The following is a 20,842-nucleotide window of genomic DNA, read 5'->3' as shown; positions in this document are numbered from 1 at the left end:
AGAAAGAAAGACAATGGCTTTGTTGGCATTAAGTTGGACATAGCTAAGGCGTATGATAGCCTTGAATGGAATTTTATTGAGAACACTATGAGATCTATGGGTTTTCCTCCCAACACTATTAATGTTATAATGAATTGCATTAGAACTGTTTCTTTTTCGATCCTTATAAATGGCCAACCTACTGACACATTCATTCCCTATAGAGGCATCAGACAAGGAGATCCCCTCTCCCCTTACATTTTTATTATATGTGCTGAAGTCCTCTCTGGGTTAATTTCTAAGGCTCAAGAGGAAGGGCACATTCATGGTGTTTCTATTGCTACCAACCCCCCCCCCCCCCCCCCCCCCCCAATATCTCATTTACTCTATGCTGATGATTGTATTCTTTTTTGCAAGGCAAAACCAGAAGAGGGGCAAGCTATAAAAGCTATTTTGGACCAATATCAAGCAGCCTCAGGACAAAAGGTTAACCTTGACAAGTCAGAAATGTTCTTCAGCCCCAATATCAGCATGGAGGATAAACAAATTTTTCAAGATAAACTTCCGGTCAAAATCAGTGCTAACATTAATAAATAATTGGGAATGCCTACACACTTTGGGCGCTCTAAGGAACAAGATTTTAGCTTTATTATGGATAAGATATAGTCTAAGCTCAAAGGTTGGAAGGAAAAAAGCCTATCTTTTGAAGGCAGGGGTGTCTTAATTAGGGCAGTAGCCCAGGCTATTCCCACATATATCATGAGTTGCTTCCTACTACCTAAGGGGATTTGTGATAAAATTGAAAGAGTTGTTTGTAACTTTTGGTGGGGAAATTCAGGTTCCAACCGGAAAATTCATTGGATTCATAAAGATAAGTTGTTCAACACTAAACATGATGGTGGCATGGGGTTCAAGTCTCTTAGGGATTTCAATTTGGCCATGTTGGCCAAACAAATTTGGAGGATGCATACCAATCCAGCTTTCCTCATTGCCAAGTGTTTTAAGGCAAAATACTTCCCTAATTCAGATGTTTTACAAGTTGTTGTTGGGTACAACCCCAGTTTTTCCTGGAGAAGTTTGCACTCCTCCATCAATGCCATTCTAAGAGGTACTTGCAGGAGGATAGGTAATGGGGCTAAAGTCAATATCTGGACCGATAATTGGCTTCCTTTCCAACCAAATTTCAGACCTATGACACAATAGGTGAATTCTCCAAATATTTGGCTGGTTCAAGACTTGATTGATAGGGATTCTAATAGCTAGGATAAAGGCATATTGGATACCAATTTTTACCCCATGGATAAAATTCATATTGAACAGCTACCTCTCATTAACATCAAGGAGGAGGATGAGCTCATGTGGATGTACGAGCCCACAGGACACTACTCGGTCAAGTCAGGCTACAAGGCCCTCCAGAACTGGAAAAAAGAACCTATTACTCAGCCTACTATCAGCTCAACTACTAACCCTATCTGGGATATCATTTGGAAGCTCCATACTATACCCAGGCACAAAATGATTCTTTGGCGGGTCCTTAACAACTCCCTCCCTGTGCGGTCCGAGCTCTCTAAAAGGGGCATTCGTGTATCCCCTCTCTGCCCTAGATGCAACGGCAAAATTGAAACAGCCACTCACATTTTTATGACCTGCCCTTTTATTTCCAGAACATGGTTCGGATCCAATCTATCTATTCGAATACCTAAGCAACCTAACATAGATGTAATTGAGTGGCTTCACCATATGATTACATCTAAAGATGAACACACTATCATTCAGATTGCAGCTATTATTTACCACATTTGGTATGCCAGAAACACAATGATATTTGAAGAGAGATTCATAACTAAAAACGAGATCATCCGTCTAGCAGCTAATAGCATCGAGGAATTTATGCATGCAACTCTTCTTCGTCCTTCTAGCCAGCAGCAACTCGCATGTGGAATTCACCATTGCAATGAGCATCGGCACTCCACCAGGAACCATTCCGGCAGCCACCCGCCTCCTCGCCGTTGGATCAAGCCGGATCCTAACTTCCTGAAGGCGAACAGTGATGCTAGCTTGCGAGATCTGGCTTTTTGGGGGACTTGGTGCTATAATTCGTGATGAACAAGGTCTGGACATGGCAGTTGCGACTTGGCAGATCGATGATTTCGATGATGCAGGCTCTGCAGAAGCCTTTGCTGTTCTTAAAACGATGCAGCTTGCGTTGGACTGTGGCTTCCGGCGAGTCATTTTTGAATCTGATAACGAGACGGTGATAAAGCTTCTGAAGAGAGAGATTAGAAACAATAGGACTTATGTTGGAAAAATGGTTAATGAAATGTTAACTATAAAGACTAGATTTGACTGTTGTCTCTTCAGTTTTAGGCGTCTCTTCAGTTTTAGGCAAAGAGTTTGGGTTGAGGACATCCCTCAAACAATTGCTACTTTGCACACCTCTGAAATTTTGAATTAATATAAGCCTTTGTTATTTTAAAAAAAAAAAAAAAAAAGTCATTCAAACATGAAGCAAATATTTTCCACTAATAAATATCAAAAAAGCACGGGAGACATATTTATCCATGATACATAAAAAATATCATTGATGAATAACACAACATTTGTCCACAATAAATATAAAGAAAAACATGGGACACATGCTTATCACCAATATTAGTAACTGCTACATAAAATACAAGATAAATATTTATCACTATCCATAGTGAACTTGAAATACTTGACCAGATGGCTTAAAACTTAATCCATTCTTCCCTTCAAAATCCTTTCCTTTACTTCTGTTGGAGTGCTGCAGCAAACAAAATTTGAGGACCAATAAGCCACTATGATAAAAGTTTAGGTTTGACATTTTACAAAACATAATTTACATTATTATTAATCAAAGCAAATCAGTAATTTCCAATTTAATTTTTAAAAACTTGCCTTAAGAGATCAAAAATATGATTTTATATTAAAATAAATTAATTATTTATTTAATATTATGAGATCAAACCAATCCTAATTAATAAAAATAATATTATGATTATTTAATTCACTTTTAGTTTGTATTATCATTATTATTTAAAAAAAAATCATTTGAACTTAAAAAGATGCCATACACATTAATATTTTTTATCTTACAATTTTTATGAAAAATGCATGAATATATACAAAAATTGTTTTCATCGTGAAGTTTTGTCAAAATGATTTTCCACATGCCAAGGCAAAAGTCGTTTGTCCAACCTAGTGGCTTGTAAGATGAACTAGTGCATAAAAAGTGAACACATATTGACTAGTGCATGAAAAGAAAAACTTATGACAATTCAATAATCCCCAATAACAAACAACTAAAGAAGAAGCTAATTTATAAACTTACACAACATAGACATGTCCACCCCAGCCACTAAGACAGTCACGGTCTACAGATGATAACAGTGCTTGGGAGATGGTCTCAAACAATTCCTCAGCTTCCTGAATAAGAAACCAAGCACAAAAATCATAAGCTTCCCTTTTGGCAAACATGGAGAAACGATGTTAAGAAAATATATCAAGCTAAGCTAAATCATGGGGTATGAAATAATGCAAAACTTTGTTGCTGAAGAAACAACCGCAAAATGGTCGAATGGCTTCCTCTATTTGAATCTCAGATTCCCTTTACCCTAAAGAACGTCTCACTTCCACTCTCGGACATTGCACATTACTCTTACATTTTTGTAACCCAATAACTATTTTAAATTAACCCTGATCTTTTCTGCTTGTTGCTTTTTGCCCAGCAGTACAATCGTCGATCTTCCTATAGAACTTGCATGTGGCCCTAGAATGTAGCTCAAACTCTTAAACTGCTCGAATGAGATAGGGCAGAACTCAGCACTTGCTGGTCCTTAGTGGTTGAGCTTTGTAGTTACCCACCGAGATATGCCCTGGAACGAAGTGTGCTCTTCCTGTTTAAGAAATATCCCCCACACCTGCATCAAATCCTCATGCTTGGAGCCAGCTTGTGTCCAAGCCTGAACAGTAAAAGCAGAATAACATGTCTTTTATTTGGAAACCTTGGGCTGGAAATTAAACCAGCACCACAGGGTGCAGGTCCATAACCAAGTGCCTTTCCCTCGACAATTTTCAATGTGGTGGAACCCCTTCCATCCATGTGGTGGGGTGGGGTGGAGTGGGGTGGGGGGTGCTTGCTCCTCTCCTACAACCAGCTCCTCGTTATATGATCTTACAGGCTCCATCAAAACCATAAAATGAAGATACAACCCAGAATCCCCGATTTCTTGGAAACCACCTCATGATGAAGGCTTGATGCCTTCACCCACAGATACCAAGGGTGTAGAGAAATTTGCTATACATGGATGATGTTCAATATAATTTAAGAAGCATGTAGTCTTAAAGGCATGTCTGTTTAGATATATGCTTTCTTGTTAGTAAAACACTACCAAAACAAGTGAAAAACAGACATGACTGCACTAATACGCAAAAAATCACAGAAAAGTTGAAGTAAAAGACAAAACAAGTTAAACTTTAGGACAAACCATGTCAGGCTTAAACATCGATTCACAAGCACCATACAGAGACTCGGACGCAGTTCCAGCAACAACGAAGTCTTTTGCAAGTTCTCTGTATATACAAAAATATAAAATAAGTTAGAATCTCATAAATGCAGCTTATATATATAAAATATAACATTCAGATTAGTGTTGTCAAAGATCAGTGCCATGGTGGCCGATTGACAACCACCATGTCCAATTTGTTAAGGATGGCGGCATCACAGAGTTTTACGGCGGCTTGAAATGACATTTTTGGCTGTCCGCCATCAATAACACTGATTTAGATTATTCTAAAAATTGAGGGGAATAATATTTTGCATAAAAGGAACTTTCAAAACAACATACAATCCCAAATATTTTCAGATCAAAGGATTAACATGAGGTATAAATGTGTGTGTGTGTGGTGGGCGGGGCAGGGTCATTTTTTTTTCTTGCTTGGCAATTATTGAATAATGATGCACAAAAGATATTTACACTTTTTTTTTAACAATAACACATATTTACACATTATTATAGTAACTTCTCAAAAATTGTTTCAGAGCTTTATCAAAAGCTAAATATAGCATCTGAAAAAAAATAAAAAACCAAAAAAATATGAAGCGTAAACTGTTAAAAGCATTATTTTTCAAAGCTTAACGGAGGAGTATATTTCAGCGTGAGTGCTATCTCAATAACAACTTGGACGTCAAAGTTTGACAAGCAGATTTTTATAAACTACACATCTCAAACGCATGTGATTTCTATGTATAATACCATTATTTCTTTTTTTAATAAAAGAACAAAATCATAAATAAAACAGAAAAATTTATGCAAAGAAGGAAGGATAACAAATCATCCATCTCCTAAGCAAAAGAAGAAAAACAAAGATATGAAGCAAAGCTGTCCTTCGTCGTTGGGGCTCTGTGAATTGGGAAAAGGCTCTAGAAGCGGCCACTGGTAACGAAGCGCCAATAAAGTGTCATGAGGAATATCATGGTCAGGAGCAAAGTCATTGGCCCCTTTTTGTGAAGTACACCTCTTCCTATTTAGTTTAGGGGATCTTCTTAAGAAGTAAACCACTTCTTTAATTTAGGCGATTGAGGTGAGAAATGGCTTGACAACCCAATATATTTGCCACCAACAGGCTGTGACTGTGAGTACACAGTGCCCACAACTATTCGAAGCTCTGTTGTCAAACGCGGCCGCTCCCAGCGCTATCGCGGCGCGGAGCGGCCAAAACTGGACTGCCGCGTCACAACGCCACCGCGCAGCGCATTTGGAGAATGCGGAGCGGGTCGATAGCAGGTTCCAAGTTTTGGTGTTTTGGAGGTTGTTTCCGGCGAGTTTTGGTGTTTTCGAGGTTGTTTCCGACGAGTTGCAGGAGAGAGAGAGAGAGAGAGAGAGAGAGAGAGAGAGAGAGACAAGGAGGAGGACGATGCAGTTTTTTCGAAAGAGCCGTCAATGCTTGCTGCCGTTGCAGGGAGTTGATGGCACGTGATCCGATTTTGTGTTGACGATCGATTCATTTGTCAAACTTTAGACCCGCGCTTAATTGTTAGATTTGTTTAGGGTTGGATCCACTTTGTGGATTTTTTATTTTATTTTATTTTTGCCCGTTAGGGTTGTTGACTGGGTCAAGTTTTGTGTCCCCCAGTTTTATGTAATTTTTCCTTCTTTTTTTTTAATAATATATATATGAGCAACCGACAACATATTAGAGTAGTGTTCCAACTTAGTTGGACACTATTCTTTTTAATGTCATTTTGCTCTTGGCTTATCAAAAACAAAAAAAAGTACGTTGTTTAAGGTATTTTAGTATTTTTTTTTTTTAGCATTATGGTATTTAAGTATAATGTTTAGGTATTATGGTATTTAAGTATAATGTTTAAGTATATTATTTAAGGTATTTTAATATTTCTTTTTGAACAATATGATATTTTAACATTAAAAGTATTTAAGTATAATAGTATTTAATACTAAAAACAATTAATAATCTTTAATTTTTCATCTATACTAATACTAAATTTTTTTTTCGATATTTATAACTTTAAGGAAAGCAAACCTCCCACTCCAAGATAATATATGAACAGTAGAACGATTCAACTTACTTTGCTCCAATCGCGTCCATTGTGCAAATGAATGGTTTGTCATCATCCCCTAATCCAGCAATTACAGGCTGGCAAAAGTATGGACCGAACCTAAAAAGAAAAGGAAAGCATATTGTTTTTAAAGTTTCAACACAGTGATTTGTAAACATAAAAAAAAGTGCATACAATATTATAGTTTATTCGAAATTGTTATGATGTAATCAGGTATGTAAAGTAAACAACCAAAAGGAAGAAACATAGCATTTCAGAGGGTTTAAATTTCAACAAGTTACTGGTCTATATGCATCAGCAAAACAGATAGAAAATTCATTATGATCAATTAAAACGACCAGTCCTCAAATGCACCAATGTCGATACACTACAAGTTGTTTGGATTTAGATAGCATTTGGCAGAAAGCAAGACAAAATAAGAAAAAGTCTATAAAGTCAGTTCTACTCTCTTCCATTCCACCTCCTTAATTGGAACCAAAATGTACTATTTTTCTGCCTTATGTCTAGTTCTGTTTTACATTCCACCTCCTTAATTGAACTAAAATGTACTATTTTTCTGCCTTATGTCTAGTTCTGTTTTACTCTTCATATGAATCGAACATACGAGCTTTGTTCTGTTCTAACCAGCCTACCATATACTACCCTGATGCACTTCGCCAAGATTTAAAAACGAGGTTAATCTCACAGTTCCGCAGCAACTCTTAATATTGATAAAGCCGCAGTTAAAATAGCAACTTGGTTGCAGAGGAGTCCAAAACCTTTATAATGTGGTTGCAACCTAACTAACAACCCAATCCCTTTACTTCCAAAACTAATATACAATGAAAATTATCGTCGGCATCACACCAAGTTCTAAGGGTTGTGTCACACATTAAAAAGTCAAAATACAAAAAAAAAAAATCATTTTTTTAACAGATTATGATTATAAAAGTCATAAATTTGATCTAATCTTGGTCCATCTGTAATATTCACAAATCATCACATAAATTTCCCTAATTCAACCAAATCATTCAATTCACATCACAAAAATAAACCTAAACAAAATCGAGATCTAAATCAGAAAATCACAATACCGTTTCTCGTATTGCATAGCAGAGACCAAACTAGCAAAAGTCTCCGGTTTCATATCACGTTCTTCACGAAGCTGATACAGTTTGTGCAGAAACACAAGACGCTGACACCTTCAATCACAAAAAAAAAAAAAAAAAAATTAGAAAATCCCAAAACAGAAAACGATTCAGAAAACAAGAAAAAAGCGAGAAAGTTAGTTACAGTGTTTGAGAATCGGTGGCGAGTCCAGAAAGACCGATGAAGAGTTTATCATGAATTTTGGAAATTCTTTGGAAATCGGTAGCTATGGTTTGAAGCTGAACACCGAGTCTTCGATCGCTGGCAATGGCGAAGCAATTCTTGCCAACCATGGCTACTTGGGCACTTCCGTTGTAGTCCAAAATCGACGACATAGTTTGTTAGGTCTTCAATTTCTATGGGGCTTTAAGTCGAAGGTTTTTAAGCCTTTAGGAAGAGAAAAAAAAGAAAAAGACAAAAAAGTGTATTTTTTTTAGGTTTAAATATGATTTTCGTCCTGTAATATAGGTGTGTTTTGATTTTCGTCTCTGTCAAAAAAAAAAGTTTGAATTACGTCCCTGTAAATTTCTTTTTGTTTGAATATCGTCCCTGGCCCCACTGCTCAGCTGACTTGGCAAGGTTTTGGCCACGTGGCAGTTGCTGACTGTGCATCTTTTGCCACGTGGCGTGCCACGTAATATTCAATTTTAAAAAAAATATTTTAAAAAATCTGAAAATTGTTTTTAAAATTAAAAAATATGAAAATAAATTTAAAAATCATAAAAAAAATTCCCAAAAAAATCTGAAAATTATAAAAAATTTCCGAAAAATCTGAAAATAAATTTAAAAATTCTGAAAATAAATTTTAAAATATTAAAATAATTTTCTGAATTTATTTTTTTGTATAAATTTCAATATAAAATTAATTTTTTTTGAATATTATATATTCTGAAATTTCTGAAAAAATATTTTTTTTAAAAATTAGAATTTTCATAAAAGAATAAGAAATTAGATTTTTTTATTAAATTATAATTTATTTTCAGAAAATATAATTGCCATTGTTTTTCGAAAAAAGTTTAATATATAATTTTCAAATTAAAAAATCTATTTTTTGAAATTTTTTTATGATTTTTGAAATTTATTTTAAGATTTTTCGGAAATTTTTTATAATTTTCAGATTTTTTTGGGAAATTTTTTATAATTTTAAAATTTATTTTCAGATTTTTCGGAAATATTTTATAATTTTCAGATTTTTTTCAGAAATTTGTTATGATTTTTAAATTTATTTTCAGATTTTTCGGAAATTTTTTATAATTTTTCGGATTATTTTTATGATTTTTAAATTTATTTTCAGATTTTTTAAATTTAAATAAATAATTTTCAGAATTTTATTTTTAATTTTTACTTTTTAATCATGTGGACCGCCACGTGGCAAAAGTTGCACATTCAGCAACTGCCACATGGCGAATACCATGCCAAGTCAGCTGAACAGTGGGGTCAGGGACCATTTTCAAACAAAAAAAAATTTACAGGGATGTAATTCAAACTTTTTTTTTGACAGGGACGAAAATCAAAACACGCCTATATTACAGGGGCGAAAATCATATTTAAGCAATTTTTTTATCTATTCTATATATAAAAGTTGTCCCAAGCCAATTTTGAAGCCCTAATTTTTCCTAAACCCTAATGACTAAAATTCCTGTTTTAACCCTAACCTAAATCTTAATTACGAAACCTAATTTAAACCTAAACCTAACAATTTTTCCTCTCTTTCTCTCACGCATTTCTTCTTCTTCCTCTTATCATCGTCACCACCGCCAACCCTCTCCCCCTATTCCTTATGCAATCACGTATTACCGCACGGTCAGTTCTCTCCCTCTCTCCTTCTCTCTGCGACACTGCTGCTGTGACCATGGCCTTTTCGATTTCTTTTTCTTTCTGCTTTAATCATTTAAGCGAGTTACTTGCTTGCACGCATCAATTTGTTGAACGCACAAATTGATGGATCCAAGACGGCGACCGAAGGGTGATTGTTTACGTTATGAATTTGTTCTGTTGAAGTTCGATTTGATTCTGATGATTTTTGTTTTGTGATTTTTAGGTCTGAATTCAGAGAGAGGTTTACGATAGAGAATCCAAGCAACAGATCCGTTGTTGTGGTGAGTTTTGTGAAGCGATATAGTTTTACCGTGAATTTGAATTAGGTTGGGAAAGCTGATGGAAAGAAATGGAATGGATATAAAGGTTGAATTAGGTTAGGATGTTGTGATAATTTCACCTCTGTTCCACTTAAGAAAGTTAATATAAATCTTAATCCGTGTTTTGATTTTAAATCATTTTTGTGATTTATGTGTATTTTAAGATCCGGGTCATTTTGAAGATGTGATGTAACATGTATTTGTTTATGGTATATTAAGAGGATGTAGTTGGTTCTGGAATACAAAAAGGAGGTAACAAAATCCTAAATTTTGTTGCACTTTTTCCATTCAAATTTGTATGTCTATTGTTTTGATTTAATTTTTATCGACGGATGCAAGTATGAAATCAAATTGGTGGAGGAGTGGGGCTGTAGTTTGGGGGAGGACGCTTTTTTGACGGAAGAGGTCTCGGAGGCTTCGCCTGAATTGGTATCACAACCTAATATTCATACAGGTTTAGAGGAGGTTCAAGGGGAGTGGGAGTTGGATGAATTGGTTGATGATTTACGTAAGGAGTGGTGTCAACATAGCGGAAAAAAGGACACGGTTCAGTTAACAAGTGTTCCATCACCGAAGCTTGATTTACATAAAGACGACGGAACGAAGGATTTTTTGCAGCCATCTCAACCGGTCTTGCAGCAGGTTCAGCGCTCGTTGAATTCAGTTTCTGTTCCTACCACTCGGTGTGAACCCAAACAAATACAAGATGGCACATTCAGCACTGCAGGTACTATTCCATGGAGTTTAGATTGGTTGTCTCACTGTATTGATAAATCTACCAATTTAAATAATATTGAGCATGCTACAAACTTGCAAAATGAACCTATTTTATTAAAGAAGGCCGTTAATAAAAAGAAGGATGGCAGTGTGAAGCATTCAGTTGCCTTTATGAAAAGAGTAGCACGTATGCCGTTGAATGATCGTAAGGATATTTTAAAAATTCTGAAGAAACAAGAAAGAATGAGAAAGGCTCGAAAAGGGAAACAACATTCCCGGGCAGCAGGTTTATCTTCTTCTGATTCTTCTAAGAATTCCACATCCTCAGTTAATAACGATTGGGAGAATTGGGTTATATTACATGGTAAACCGGCTAAGTTGGCGGAAGATGTGAAGGATATTGGCAAGGTGGTTGGGGTACAGTATAAGTGTGATACCTCTAATAGTTTTAATTTATTGACGAAGGCGGGGAGAAGAGAGTGGAGGGGTGTTGTGGGTGGTTGTAACGAGGTAGAGGTGGATGGGGGACGTGGGAGTGTTGATGGAGGGTGCTGATGGGTTAGGGGTCGGTGGAGGTAGGGTGGAGTGTGTTATCAATGAAGGTGTTGTCCTATAATGCGAGGGGGCTAGGTGGTGGAGAGAAGAGGTGTGAGATTCGCCGTTTAGTTAATGAGAAGCATCCGTTTGTGTTGTGTATTCAAGAAACGAAGTTGTCCGTGATAGATGATGGGCTAGTCAAATCTTTGTGGGGAGATGCTCCTAATGGATTTTCTTACCAATCTTCGTTGGGGGCTTCTGGTGGTCTAGTGACGGTATGGGATAGTACACGTATTGATGTTTGGTGTTCGATGAGCTTTGGTCATACTTTGATTATTAAAGGCACAATTATTCAGACGGGAGAATATTTTGTTATTGTTAATGTGTATGCGCCTTGTGATTTGGTGGCAAAAAGGGCGTTGTGGGAGAGATTGACGGCATTTGTAAATAATAATAATGATGTTTGTTTATGCGTTTGTGGTGATTTCAACTCCGTACGCAGCACTGAAGAAAGGAGGGGTAGGGGTGTGGTGTTCAGACAGGCGGATGCAGACTGTTTTAATAAATTCATAGATGATACTTTTTTGATTGATTTGCCTATCTGTGGTAGATTGTTTACTTGGTATAGAGGTGACGGTGTTTCAATGAGTAGGTTGGACCGATTTTTATTGTCTGACAAGTGGTGTGTGGCTTGGCCAAATTGTATTCAGGTGGCTTATCAGAGAGGATTGTCTGACCATGTTCCGTTGATGTTGTATGTTGATGATGCGAACTGGGGACCTCGTCCATTACGCATGATTAAATGTTGGGCTGATTTTCCTGGTTACGATGATTTTGTTCGTGAAAAATGGGGTTCTTTTAATATTACTGGTTGGGCCGGTTTTGTGTTGCAACAGAAATTGAAATTGCTGAAATCAAGTTTGAAGGAATGGCATCATAACCACACTAAGAACCTGGATACTAAGATTTGTTGGAACAAAATGTGTTTAACAATAAACTTTAAAGAGTTTTGATGATAACAAGGTATTAAAAATTGTAAATTGGATTAGCTAATATTTGTTCAAGTGTACAGGACCATAATTATAAAGTTACATCATCATTGGTTCTGAATGAGCAAATAAAGAGCTATGGAAACAACAAAAATTTGAAGCTTGGACGCTCCTGAAGGCAACTTGCTCCTGAAGAAAAAGCGCTCCTGAAGAAATAGCGCTCCTGAAGAATAGTGCTCCTGAAGACAAGAGGTCCAGAAGTCACATCATCAGAAGCTGCATCATCAGAAGCTGCATCATCAGAAGCTGCCTCATCAGAAGCCATTTCACCAGAAGCTGAATATCAACTGGATTTGCAAAGAATCAAGAATTGAAGAATCATCAATGCAAAAGCTGTCTATTGGATTCGAAAACACAAACAAAGGATTAGTGGAGCTTGCAACGGTCATTTCAAAGGTGTTTGAAGATGTGTGTTTGCAATTTGGACGAAAGCGTTGACATTGTACTTTGTACGAATTGTACAACCACGTTCTCCACTACTCTGTTTTGTGTCTGCACTTCAAGACAAGAAAACAGCTCCAGAATACGGTCTCGCCTGCATAGATGTTCCTTTGGATAAGGAATGGATTTCAAATTTGTTCTTCATAGGACAACAACCAAATCAGGCAAAAGATCATTGGTGAAAGATCAAGCTTCAACAACGACTCTTTGGTGTGCTGGCAATTTCACAACGTCTCTTTCACACCTCTATATAAAGGAGTGAAGACCTAGAGAATTGGTAATGCAAGAACGCTGAACGAAAGACTCACAAGATTCTCACAAGTACCAAACCTCTGCTGAAATTGTTCTGCATTCACTTAGAATTTCTGTGTCTCAAAGTCATATCTTAGAAATTCTTAAGTCCATTGAGTCTGTATCTGATTTGTATTGTGAGCACCTCTGATTGTATATCAAGTGTTCAACCTTAAACAATTTTCTGTGTAATTTTGTTTAGTTAGGAAGTCTCTTGCAGTTGTGCTTGAGCAGGAAGTCTCTTGATTGTGTTCTTGAGCAAAGGAAGTCTCTTGCTTGTGTGCTTGAGCATTGGAAGTCTCTTGCTTGTGTGCTTGAGCATTTGTAATCAGATATTACTCATAGTGAAATCTCCTTGGAAGTGCAAGGGGGACTGGACTACTTCCGGATTGTGGAAGGAACCAGTATAATTGCTTTGTGTCGTTCTTCTTCTCTCTCTCTGTTTTATTCCGCTGCATTTAGATTCTGATCATCACTTCAGAAGCTGTCTCACTTAGCTTCTGATCAGTGTATTCAGTTATTTAGAGAAACGAAGAATTTTTCAAAACACAATTCAACCCCCCTTCTTGTGTTTTTCTCACCTTCAATTGGTATCTAGAGCCTTGGTCTGTTGTGTATCACTTAACCGTGCAACAGTCAAAGATCTGAGAAAAACATGACTACTCCTCCTCCTGATGGTGATACTAGCTATAAAAATGTCTCACATGATTATAGTGATAGTAAGAAAACCAGTGTTGGAAAAGTTCCAAAGTTCAATGGAGATGCTGAAGAGTTCTCTTGGTGGAAGACCAATTTTTACAGTTACATCATGAGCCTAGATGAAGAATTGTGGGATATTCTGGAAGACGGCGTTGGTGGTTTAGTCCTTGATGAAGAAGGAGCTGCTGTGGATAGAAAGAAACATACTCCAGAACTGAGGAAACTTTACAAGAAGCATCATATTATCAGAGGAGCTCTTGTCACTGCCATACCCAAAGCAGAATACATGAAGATGAGTGACAAATCCACTGCTAAAGCTATGTTTGCTTCTCTCTGTTCAAATTATGAAGGGAGCAAGAAGGTCAAAGAAGCAAAGGCTCTCCTGCTTGTACATCAGTATGAGTTATTCAAAATGAAGGATGATGAAACTATTGAGGAGATGTACTCAAGGTTTCAAACCTTAGTTTCTGGTCTACAGATTCTAAAGAAGAGCTATGTTGCTTCTGATCATGTAAGCAAGATACTCAGAAGCTTACCTGCCAGATGGAGACCTAAAGTGACTGCCATTGAGGAAGCTAAAGATTTAAACACTTTAAGTGTCGAAGATCTTGTTAGTTCTCTCAAAGTTCATGAGTTAAGTCTTAATGAACATGAGTCTACTAAGAAGAGTAAATCAATAGCTCTTCCATCCAAAGGCAAGTCATCAAAAGCTCTCAAAGTGGTTGAATCTGAAGAGGAAGAACAGTCAAGTTCAGATTCTGAACCAGATGCTGCAGAAATGGCCATGCTCTCAAACAGACTTCAATATCTGGCCAAGAAGAACAGAAAGTTTCTCTCCAGAAGGGGTAACTCCAGAAGCTCAAGGAAAGAAGATCAGAAGGGATGCTTCAACTGTAAGAAGCCAGGTCACTTCATTGCTGAATGCCCTGATCTTCAAAGAGAAAAGTCAAAGGACAAGTCAAAGAGGTCTACCTTCAAACCAAGCAAACTCAAGAAGCAGATTAAGCAGAGTTTAATGGCAACCTGGGATGATTTGGGTAGTGAATCTGGATCTGATAAAGAGGAAGCTGATGAAGATGCAAAGGTAGCTGTTGGGTTGGTAGCAACAGCAACTTCAGAAGCTGGATCAGATTCAGACTCAGAAGATGAAAATGAGGTATATTCCAAAATTCCTAGAGATGAACTTGTTGAGTCACTTAAAGAACTTCTTACACATTTTGAAGTAAGAACCAATGAGTTGAAGGATTTAAAAGAAAAATATGCTGATTTGGTACAACAGCAAAAATCAACTCTATTGGATCTGAAAGCTTCTGAACAGGGACTTAGGGGCTTTGACTTCATGTGTAAAACATATGAAGATCAGCTCAGGTTCTTATGTCAGAAGCTACAAGAAAAGTGTAATGAAAAACCTTTAAGTAATCATGAAATTGCTCTTGAAGACTTCATTATATCTGGCATTGACAGAAGCAGAGTGGCTTCTATGATTTATAGCATTTACAAGAACAATGGCAGAGGAATTGGCTTTCCAGAAGTGAAACTGGAGAAAACCAATCTAAAGTCTTGTTGTGAATGCATCAAGGAAGGTCTGAAAACATTCTTTGTACCAGAAGGGGCTGAGTTGGAAACTGTTGTTCAATCAGAACCTGAAGCTTCTAGTTCTAAGGCTAAGATTACTTCAAAGCCAAAGAACTCTAAGTCAAAGGCTATGATCAAATCTGATTCCAAAACTTCAAAGGTTAGGATCCTGAAAAGATCAGAACCTATTCCTCAGAGTCTGGTGAAACCAAAATCTGGGGTTCTGAAGTCTAAGTTTCAGAAGAAGACAGTTACTGCTTCTGAAGTACCAAAACCTAAGGTGATGGCTAATCAGAAGCAACCCAACTCACAGCACAAGGTACAAGAAGTGAAGAGTAAAGCCTTAAGTACTAACCTTCCAGGACCCATAGAACAATGGGTACCTAAATCTAAAAATGTCAATAATGCAGGTATGTCTAAGAGCAGTGCCAAAGCAAAGATCATGGTACCTAGACAGCGGTTGCTCAAGACACATGACAGGAGACAAGTCCATGTTCCTCAGCCTAACAATGAAAGAGGGAGGAAATGTGAAATTTGGAGGCAACCAGTCAGGCAGGATCATAGGTACAGGAACTATTGGTAATTCCTCTACCTCAATTAATAATGTATGGTTGGTAGATGGTCTTGAACATAACCTTTTGAGCATAAGTCAATTTTGTGATAATGGTTATGATGTGCTTTTTGAAAAACCCAACTGTACAGTAATCAACAAGAAAGACAAATCCATTGTGTTCAAGGGAAAGAGAGTTGACAATGTCTATAAAATCAATTTTTCTGAACTGGCTGATCAGAAGGTGATCTGCCTACTATCAGTGAATGATAAGAAATGGATGTGGCACAGAAGGTTGGGACATGCTAACTGGAGGTTAATCTCTAAGCTTAGTAAGTTACAACTTGTGAAAGGGCTACCAGACATTGACTATCATTCAGATGCACTTTGTGGTGCATGTCAGAGAGGGAAAATTGTGAAATCATCTTTTAAAACCAAAGACATTGTCTCAACCTCAAGACCTTTAGAATTACTCCATATTGATTTATTTGGACCAGTGAGTACTGCATCCTTATATGGAAGTAGATATGGATTAGTCATTGTTGATGATTACAGCAGATGGACTTGGGTGAAATTCATAAAGAGTAAAGATGTTGCGTGTGATGTATTCAGTAGCTTCTGCACTCAAATTCAATCTGAAAAAGAATCAAAAATTTTGAAAGTCAGAAGTGATCATGGTGGAGAATTTGAAAATGAGCCATTTGAAGCTTTTTGTGAAAAACATGGAATTTTCCATGAATTCTCTTCTCCTAGAACACCACAACAAAATGGAGTTGTAGAGAGAAAGAATAGAACTTTACAAGAAATGGCCAGAACCATGATTCATGAAAACAATTTACCAAAACATTTTTGGGCAGAAGCAGTGAATACAGTATGCTATGTTCAAAACAGGATCTATATTAGACCTATTTTGGAGAAAACAGCATATGAACTCTTTAAAGGAAGAAAACCCAATATCTCTTACTTTCATCAATTTGGATGTACTTGTTACATTCTGAACAACAAGCTCTACCTAAAGAAATTTGATGCCAAGGCCCAAAGAGGAATCTTTTTAGGTTACTCTGAAAGGTCAAAGGCATACAGAGTGTATAATTCAGAAACACTCTGTGTTGAAGAATCTATGCACGTTAAATTTGATGACAAGGAGCTTGAAGATAAAACTTCAAAGCAGGGTGAAAGTTTTGCAGAGATACAGGTTCCTGAAGCTACTCCAGAACCTGATCAGATAGCTGAGTCTGAAGATAGTCCAGAAGCTGAACCCACATCAGAAGCGCAAGATGAAACTGCTTCTGATGAAGCACAAGATGGCTCACATCAAGAAGATCCTCCCAGAAACACATTCAAACACAAGTCTTCACATCCTGAGGAGCTAATCATTGGAAACAAAGATAGTCCAAGAAGAACAAGATCACATTTCAGACAAGAAGAGTCAATGATTGGACTAATCTCAATGATTGAACCTACAACAGTTGATGAAGCACTTTCAGATGATGGATGGATCCTAGCTATGCAAGAAGAGTTGAATCAATTTCAAAGAAATGATGTGTGGGATCTGGTACCCAAACCTCAGCACAAGAACATTATTGGAACAAAATGGGTATTCAGAAACAAGCTGAATGAGCAAGGTGAAGTAACAAGAAACAAAGCCAGACTTGTTGCACAAGGGTATAGTCAACAAGAAGGCATTGATTACACTGAAACGTTTGCTCCAGTTGCAAGATTGGAAGCAATCAGGTTACTTCTTTCCTATGCAGTTAATCATGGCATAATATTATATCAGATGGATGTCAAGAGTGCATTTCTCAATGGTGTCATAGAAGAAGAAGTGTATGTTAAGCAACCTCCTGGATTTGAGGATATTAAATATCCTGACCATGTTTTTAAACTGAAGAAATCACTATATGGCTTGAAACAAGCTCCCAGAGCTTGGTATGATAGACTAAGTAATTTCTTAATCAAAAATGATTTTAAGAGAGGACAGGTTGACACTACACTCTTCAGAAGGACCCTTGGGAAAGATATTCTTGTTGTGCAAATATATGTTGATGATATAATATTTGGTTCTACTAATGCATCTCTTTGCAAGGAATTTTCTGAGTTAATGCAGGATGAATTTGAAATGAGCATGATGGGAGAGCTGAAGTTCTTCCTTGGCATTCAAATCAATCAATGCAAAGATGGAGTCTATGTTCATCAATCAAAGTACACAAAGGAGCTTCTGAAGAAGTTCAAACTTGAAGATTGTAAAGTGATGAACACTCCAATGCATCCTACGTGCAACCTGAGCAAAGAAGATGAAGGAGCTAAAGTAGATCAGAAGCTGTATAGAGGTATGATTGGTTCTTTGTTATACCTCACTGCATCTAGGCCAGATATTTTATTCAGTGTATGCTTGTGTGCAAGATTCCAATCAGATCCTAGAGAATCTCATATGACTGCTGTCAAGAGAATCTTCAGGTATTTGAAGGGAACAACTAATCTTGGACTCCTTTATAGGAAATCCTTAGATTATAAGCTAATTGGATTCTGTGATGCTGATTATGCTGGTGATAGGATTGAAAGAAAATCAACCAGTGGCAATTGTCAATTTCTGGGTGATAATCTTATATCCTGGGCTAGCAAAAGACAAACAACTATTGCTATGTCTACAGCAGAAGCAGAATACATTTCAGCTGCAAGTTGTTGTACACAACTACTTTGGATGAAACATCAGTTGGAAGATTATCAGATAACTGCTAACAGTATTCCCATTTATTGTGATAATACTGCTGCTATTTGTTTGTCTAAAAATCCAATTTTGCATTCAAGAGCTAAGCACATTGAAATCAAACACCATTTTATCAGAGATTATGTTCAAAAAGGAATTTTAGATATACAATTCATTGATACTGAAAATCAATGGGCTGATATATTTACTAAGCCTTTAACTGTTGAAAGATTTGATTTTATAAAGAAAAATTTGAACATGCACTTCGTGTCTGATTAAATGTTTGCTTGCTCCTGAATAGGATTTTAGGTTCTGAAGTTAGTTCAGAAGCAGTAGTCCATCAGAAGCTCTTTATTGAGGTTCTGAGGAAAACTCGCTTCTGATGATGACATCAGCATCTGAAGTCCAGAAGCTGGATTTGTTGCTTCTGAATAGTTGAATAAGTGGAAACGTTGGGAGTTACTTTTTAAAGTAACTTCTGGCCCACTAACCTGGTAGTTACTCTGTGAACTTCTTACGTGGCCTGTATGTGTTGGTGTATAACTAAAAAGGGCAATGATGATTTAAAAGCTTTGAAAGTACTTTTCACGCGCCCCCAATTTCGTCATTAATGTTATGTTTGTTTGTCTCTTTTGAATTGCAATCGTTTTACTTTTAACACTTTGTCAATTCACACACTACTCACTCACAACAAACACATTTGCTCTCAAACCGTTTGCGAAGTAAGCGCATTCTCTCAACCTTAGAACCCTAAAATCTTCATCTTCTTCAAATCTTCGTCAATCATCAAATGGCATCATCAAGCTCAAAAGTTTCAGAATCTACTTCAAACAAGCAAAGCGTATCAGAATCTGGGTCCATCTACAAAGAAAAGACTATGGATATTCCATGGGAATCCTTGATAGTCCAAATAGAGTCACCAGTGGATTTTACTTCACTCAAGAAGTACGAAGTAAACATGGAAGGTTTAATAGAAACACAGGAGCTGTCTGAGTATTTCAGAATGCTAAATGGGCCAACATATGTGAATTTGGTCAAGGACTTCTGGTTAAAAGCTGAAGTGTACAATGAAAAGCCTGCAAAAGTTGCAAGCAAACAAGCTGGGTCAAAGAAAGGGAAAATGGTCATGGATATGAATCCTACATCATTTGACAGCTTAGAAATAAGGTCTGAAGTGATGGGCATTCCTATAACCATTACTGAGGAAGTTATAGCTAAAGCTTGTAGAAGGCATGCAGAGGGAAGATTCCAAGAAATAGTCAGGAAGGAAGATGTCCTGCTACAAGGTTACTACAACACTCTTTTGGGTGGGAAGAAGGATGCAAAGCCTTCTGAAATGGAGATTCACAACAGGATGTTGGTGAAGTTCAGTAATGATTGCTTCTTTCAAAGAGCAGGAGGATCTGACCAACCCAACAATCAACAGAAGCTAGCAATTTACTTCATGGCTATTTTGGATAAGATAAACTTCCCAAGATATGTAATGGATCATCTCTGCTGGGCCATAAATGAAAGCACTATCAGAGGAAGAAAACAAGTACCCTATGGAAGATTGCTGTCTGAAATCTTTCATCAAGGAAGGGTGCTGGAGTTCTTAAAAAGGACAAGGAGTGCTTCTGATAAATGTTTCAAAGTCTCTACTGCTGAAAGGACTATCAGTAGCAGGAGCTTACACTCTATGAAGTTCTTCAAAGAAGCTCCTAAAGATGAAAAGTGGTTAGAGATGACAACTGCTGAAACTGAGATAATCAGGGACTTTCCTCCCATCGTTAAGGAAAGTGACTCTGATTTCCTAGTTCAATCAGTAGCTGAGTATGTCCTGGAAGAAGATGCAAGCACTCAGGAGGAAGCTGTTCCTGCTAAAGTAAAGAAGGTAAAGAGTGTCACTGCATCAGAAGCAATTACTGATAAGGGCAAGCAAAAGAAGGATGTCAAAAGAAAGAGGGGGAAAGCTGAAACAGTTTATCACAAGGAAAAACTGGATGAAGCTTTGGATGAAATAGAAAAGGAGGAAGTTGAGCCCAAGCTGAAGAAGAAAAAGGCACCTGTTGATATAAAAAGCTCTATGGTTGAGCTGACTCCTGCCAAGGCCAGAATGGCTAAGGAATTTGCTGCTTTTAAGTTATCAGAGTTACAGGAGAAGAAGAGAATTAGGGCTGCTTCTATTCCCATAAAAAGAAGCAAGGACAGATCAGAGTCAGTCATCACAGAAGAGCATCTGAATAAAGCTCTTGATGGGATAAAGGCAAATGAGCACAAGAAGAAGGCATCTGAACTAACCTTCACTCCAATGGTTGAAGTAACTTCTGATATGGAGAAAGAAGCTGATGGGCAAGCTGTTCAGATGCTAGCTGAATTAAAAAGGAAAGGAGCTCAATACAATTTGGAGAGGGATCAAAGGCTCAAGGCTTCAGGCCTGGAGAATTGTGA

At 37.2% G+C, this 20,842-nt stretch overlaps 2 protein-coding genes across 2 annotated transcripts; one reads left to right on the top strand and one right to left on the bottom strand.

Annotated features, from left to right (window-relative positions):
• Positions 1 to 1,275: 1,275 nt before the first annotated feature.
• LOC146932160 (uncharacterized) lies at positions 1,276 to 2,082 on the top strand. The gene has a single exon (XM_085707729.1). It carries the CDS (start codon positions 1,276 to 1,278, stop codon positions 2,080 to 2,082), a length of 807 nt encoding a protein of 268 aa, XP_085563855.1.
• Positions 2,083 to 2,483: 401 nt separating this feature from the next.
• LOC146932159 (proteasome subunit beta type-3-A-like) lies at positions 2,484 to 8,059 on the bottom strand. The gene is made up of 6 exons (XM_085703799.1): positions 7,853 to 8,059; positions 7,654 to 7,761; positions 6,590 to 6,679; positions 4,488 to 4,572; positions 3,332 to 3,426; positions 2,484 to 2,764 (listed from the first exon to the last, which is right to left on the bottom strand). Exons 1-6 carry the CDS (start codon positions 8,041 to 8,043, stop codon positions 2,716 to 2,718), a joined length of 618 nt encoding a protein of 205 aa, XP_085559925.1. The 5' UTR covers positions 8,044 to 8,059; the 3' UTR covers positions 2,484 to 2,715.
• Between the last annotated feature and the right edge of the window lie 12,783 nt (positions 8,060 to 20,842).

The sequence above is a fragment of the Medicago sativa genome, chromosome 4, assembly GCF_051527215.1.
Source record: "Medicago sativa cultivar Bolivia chromosome 4, Bolivia_mono, whole genome shotgun sequence".
Classification (NCBI taxonomy): Eukaryota; Viridiplantae; Streptophyta; class Magnoliopsida; order Fabales; family Fabaceae; genus Medicago; species Medicago sativa.
This window is presented reverse-complemented; position numbering and strand designations above follow the sequence as displayed.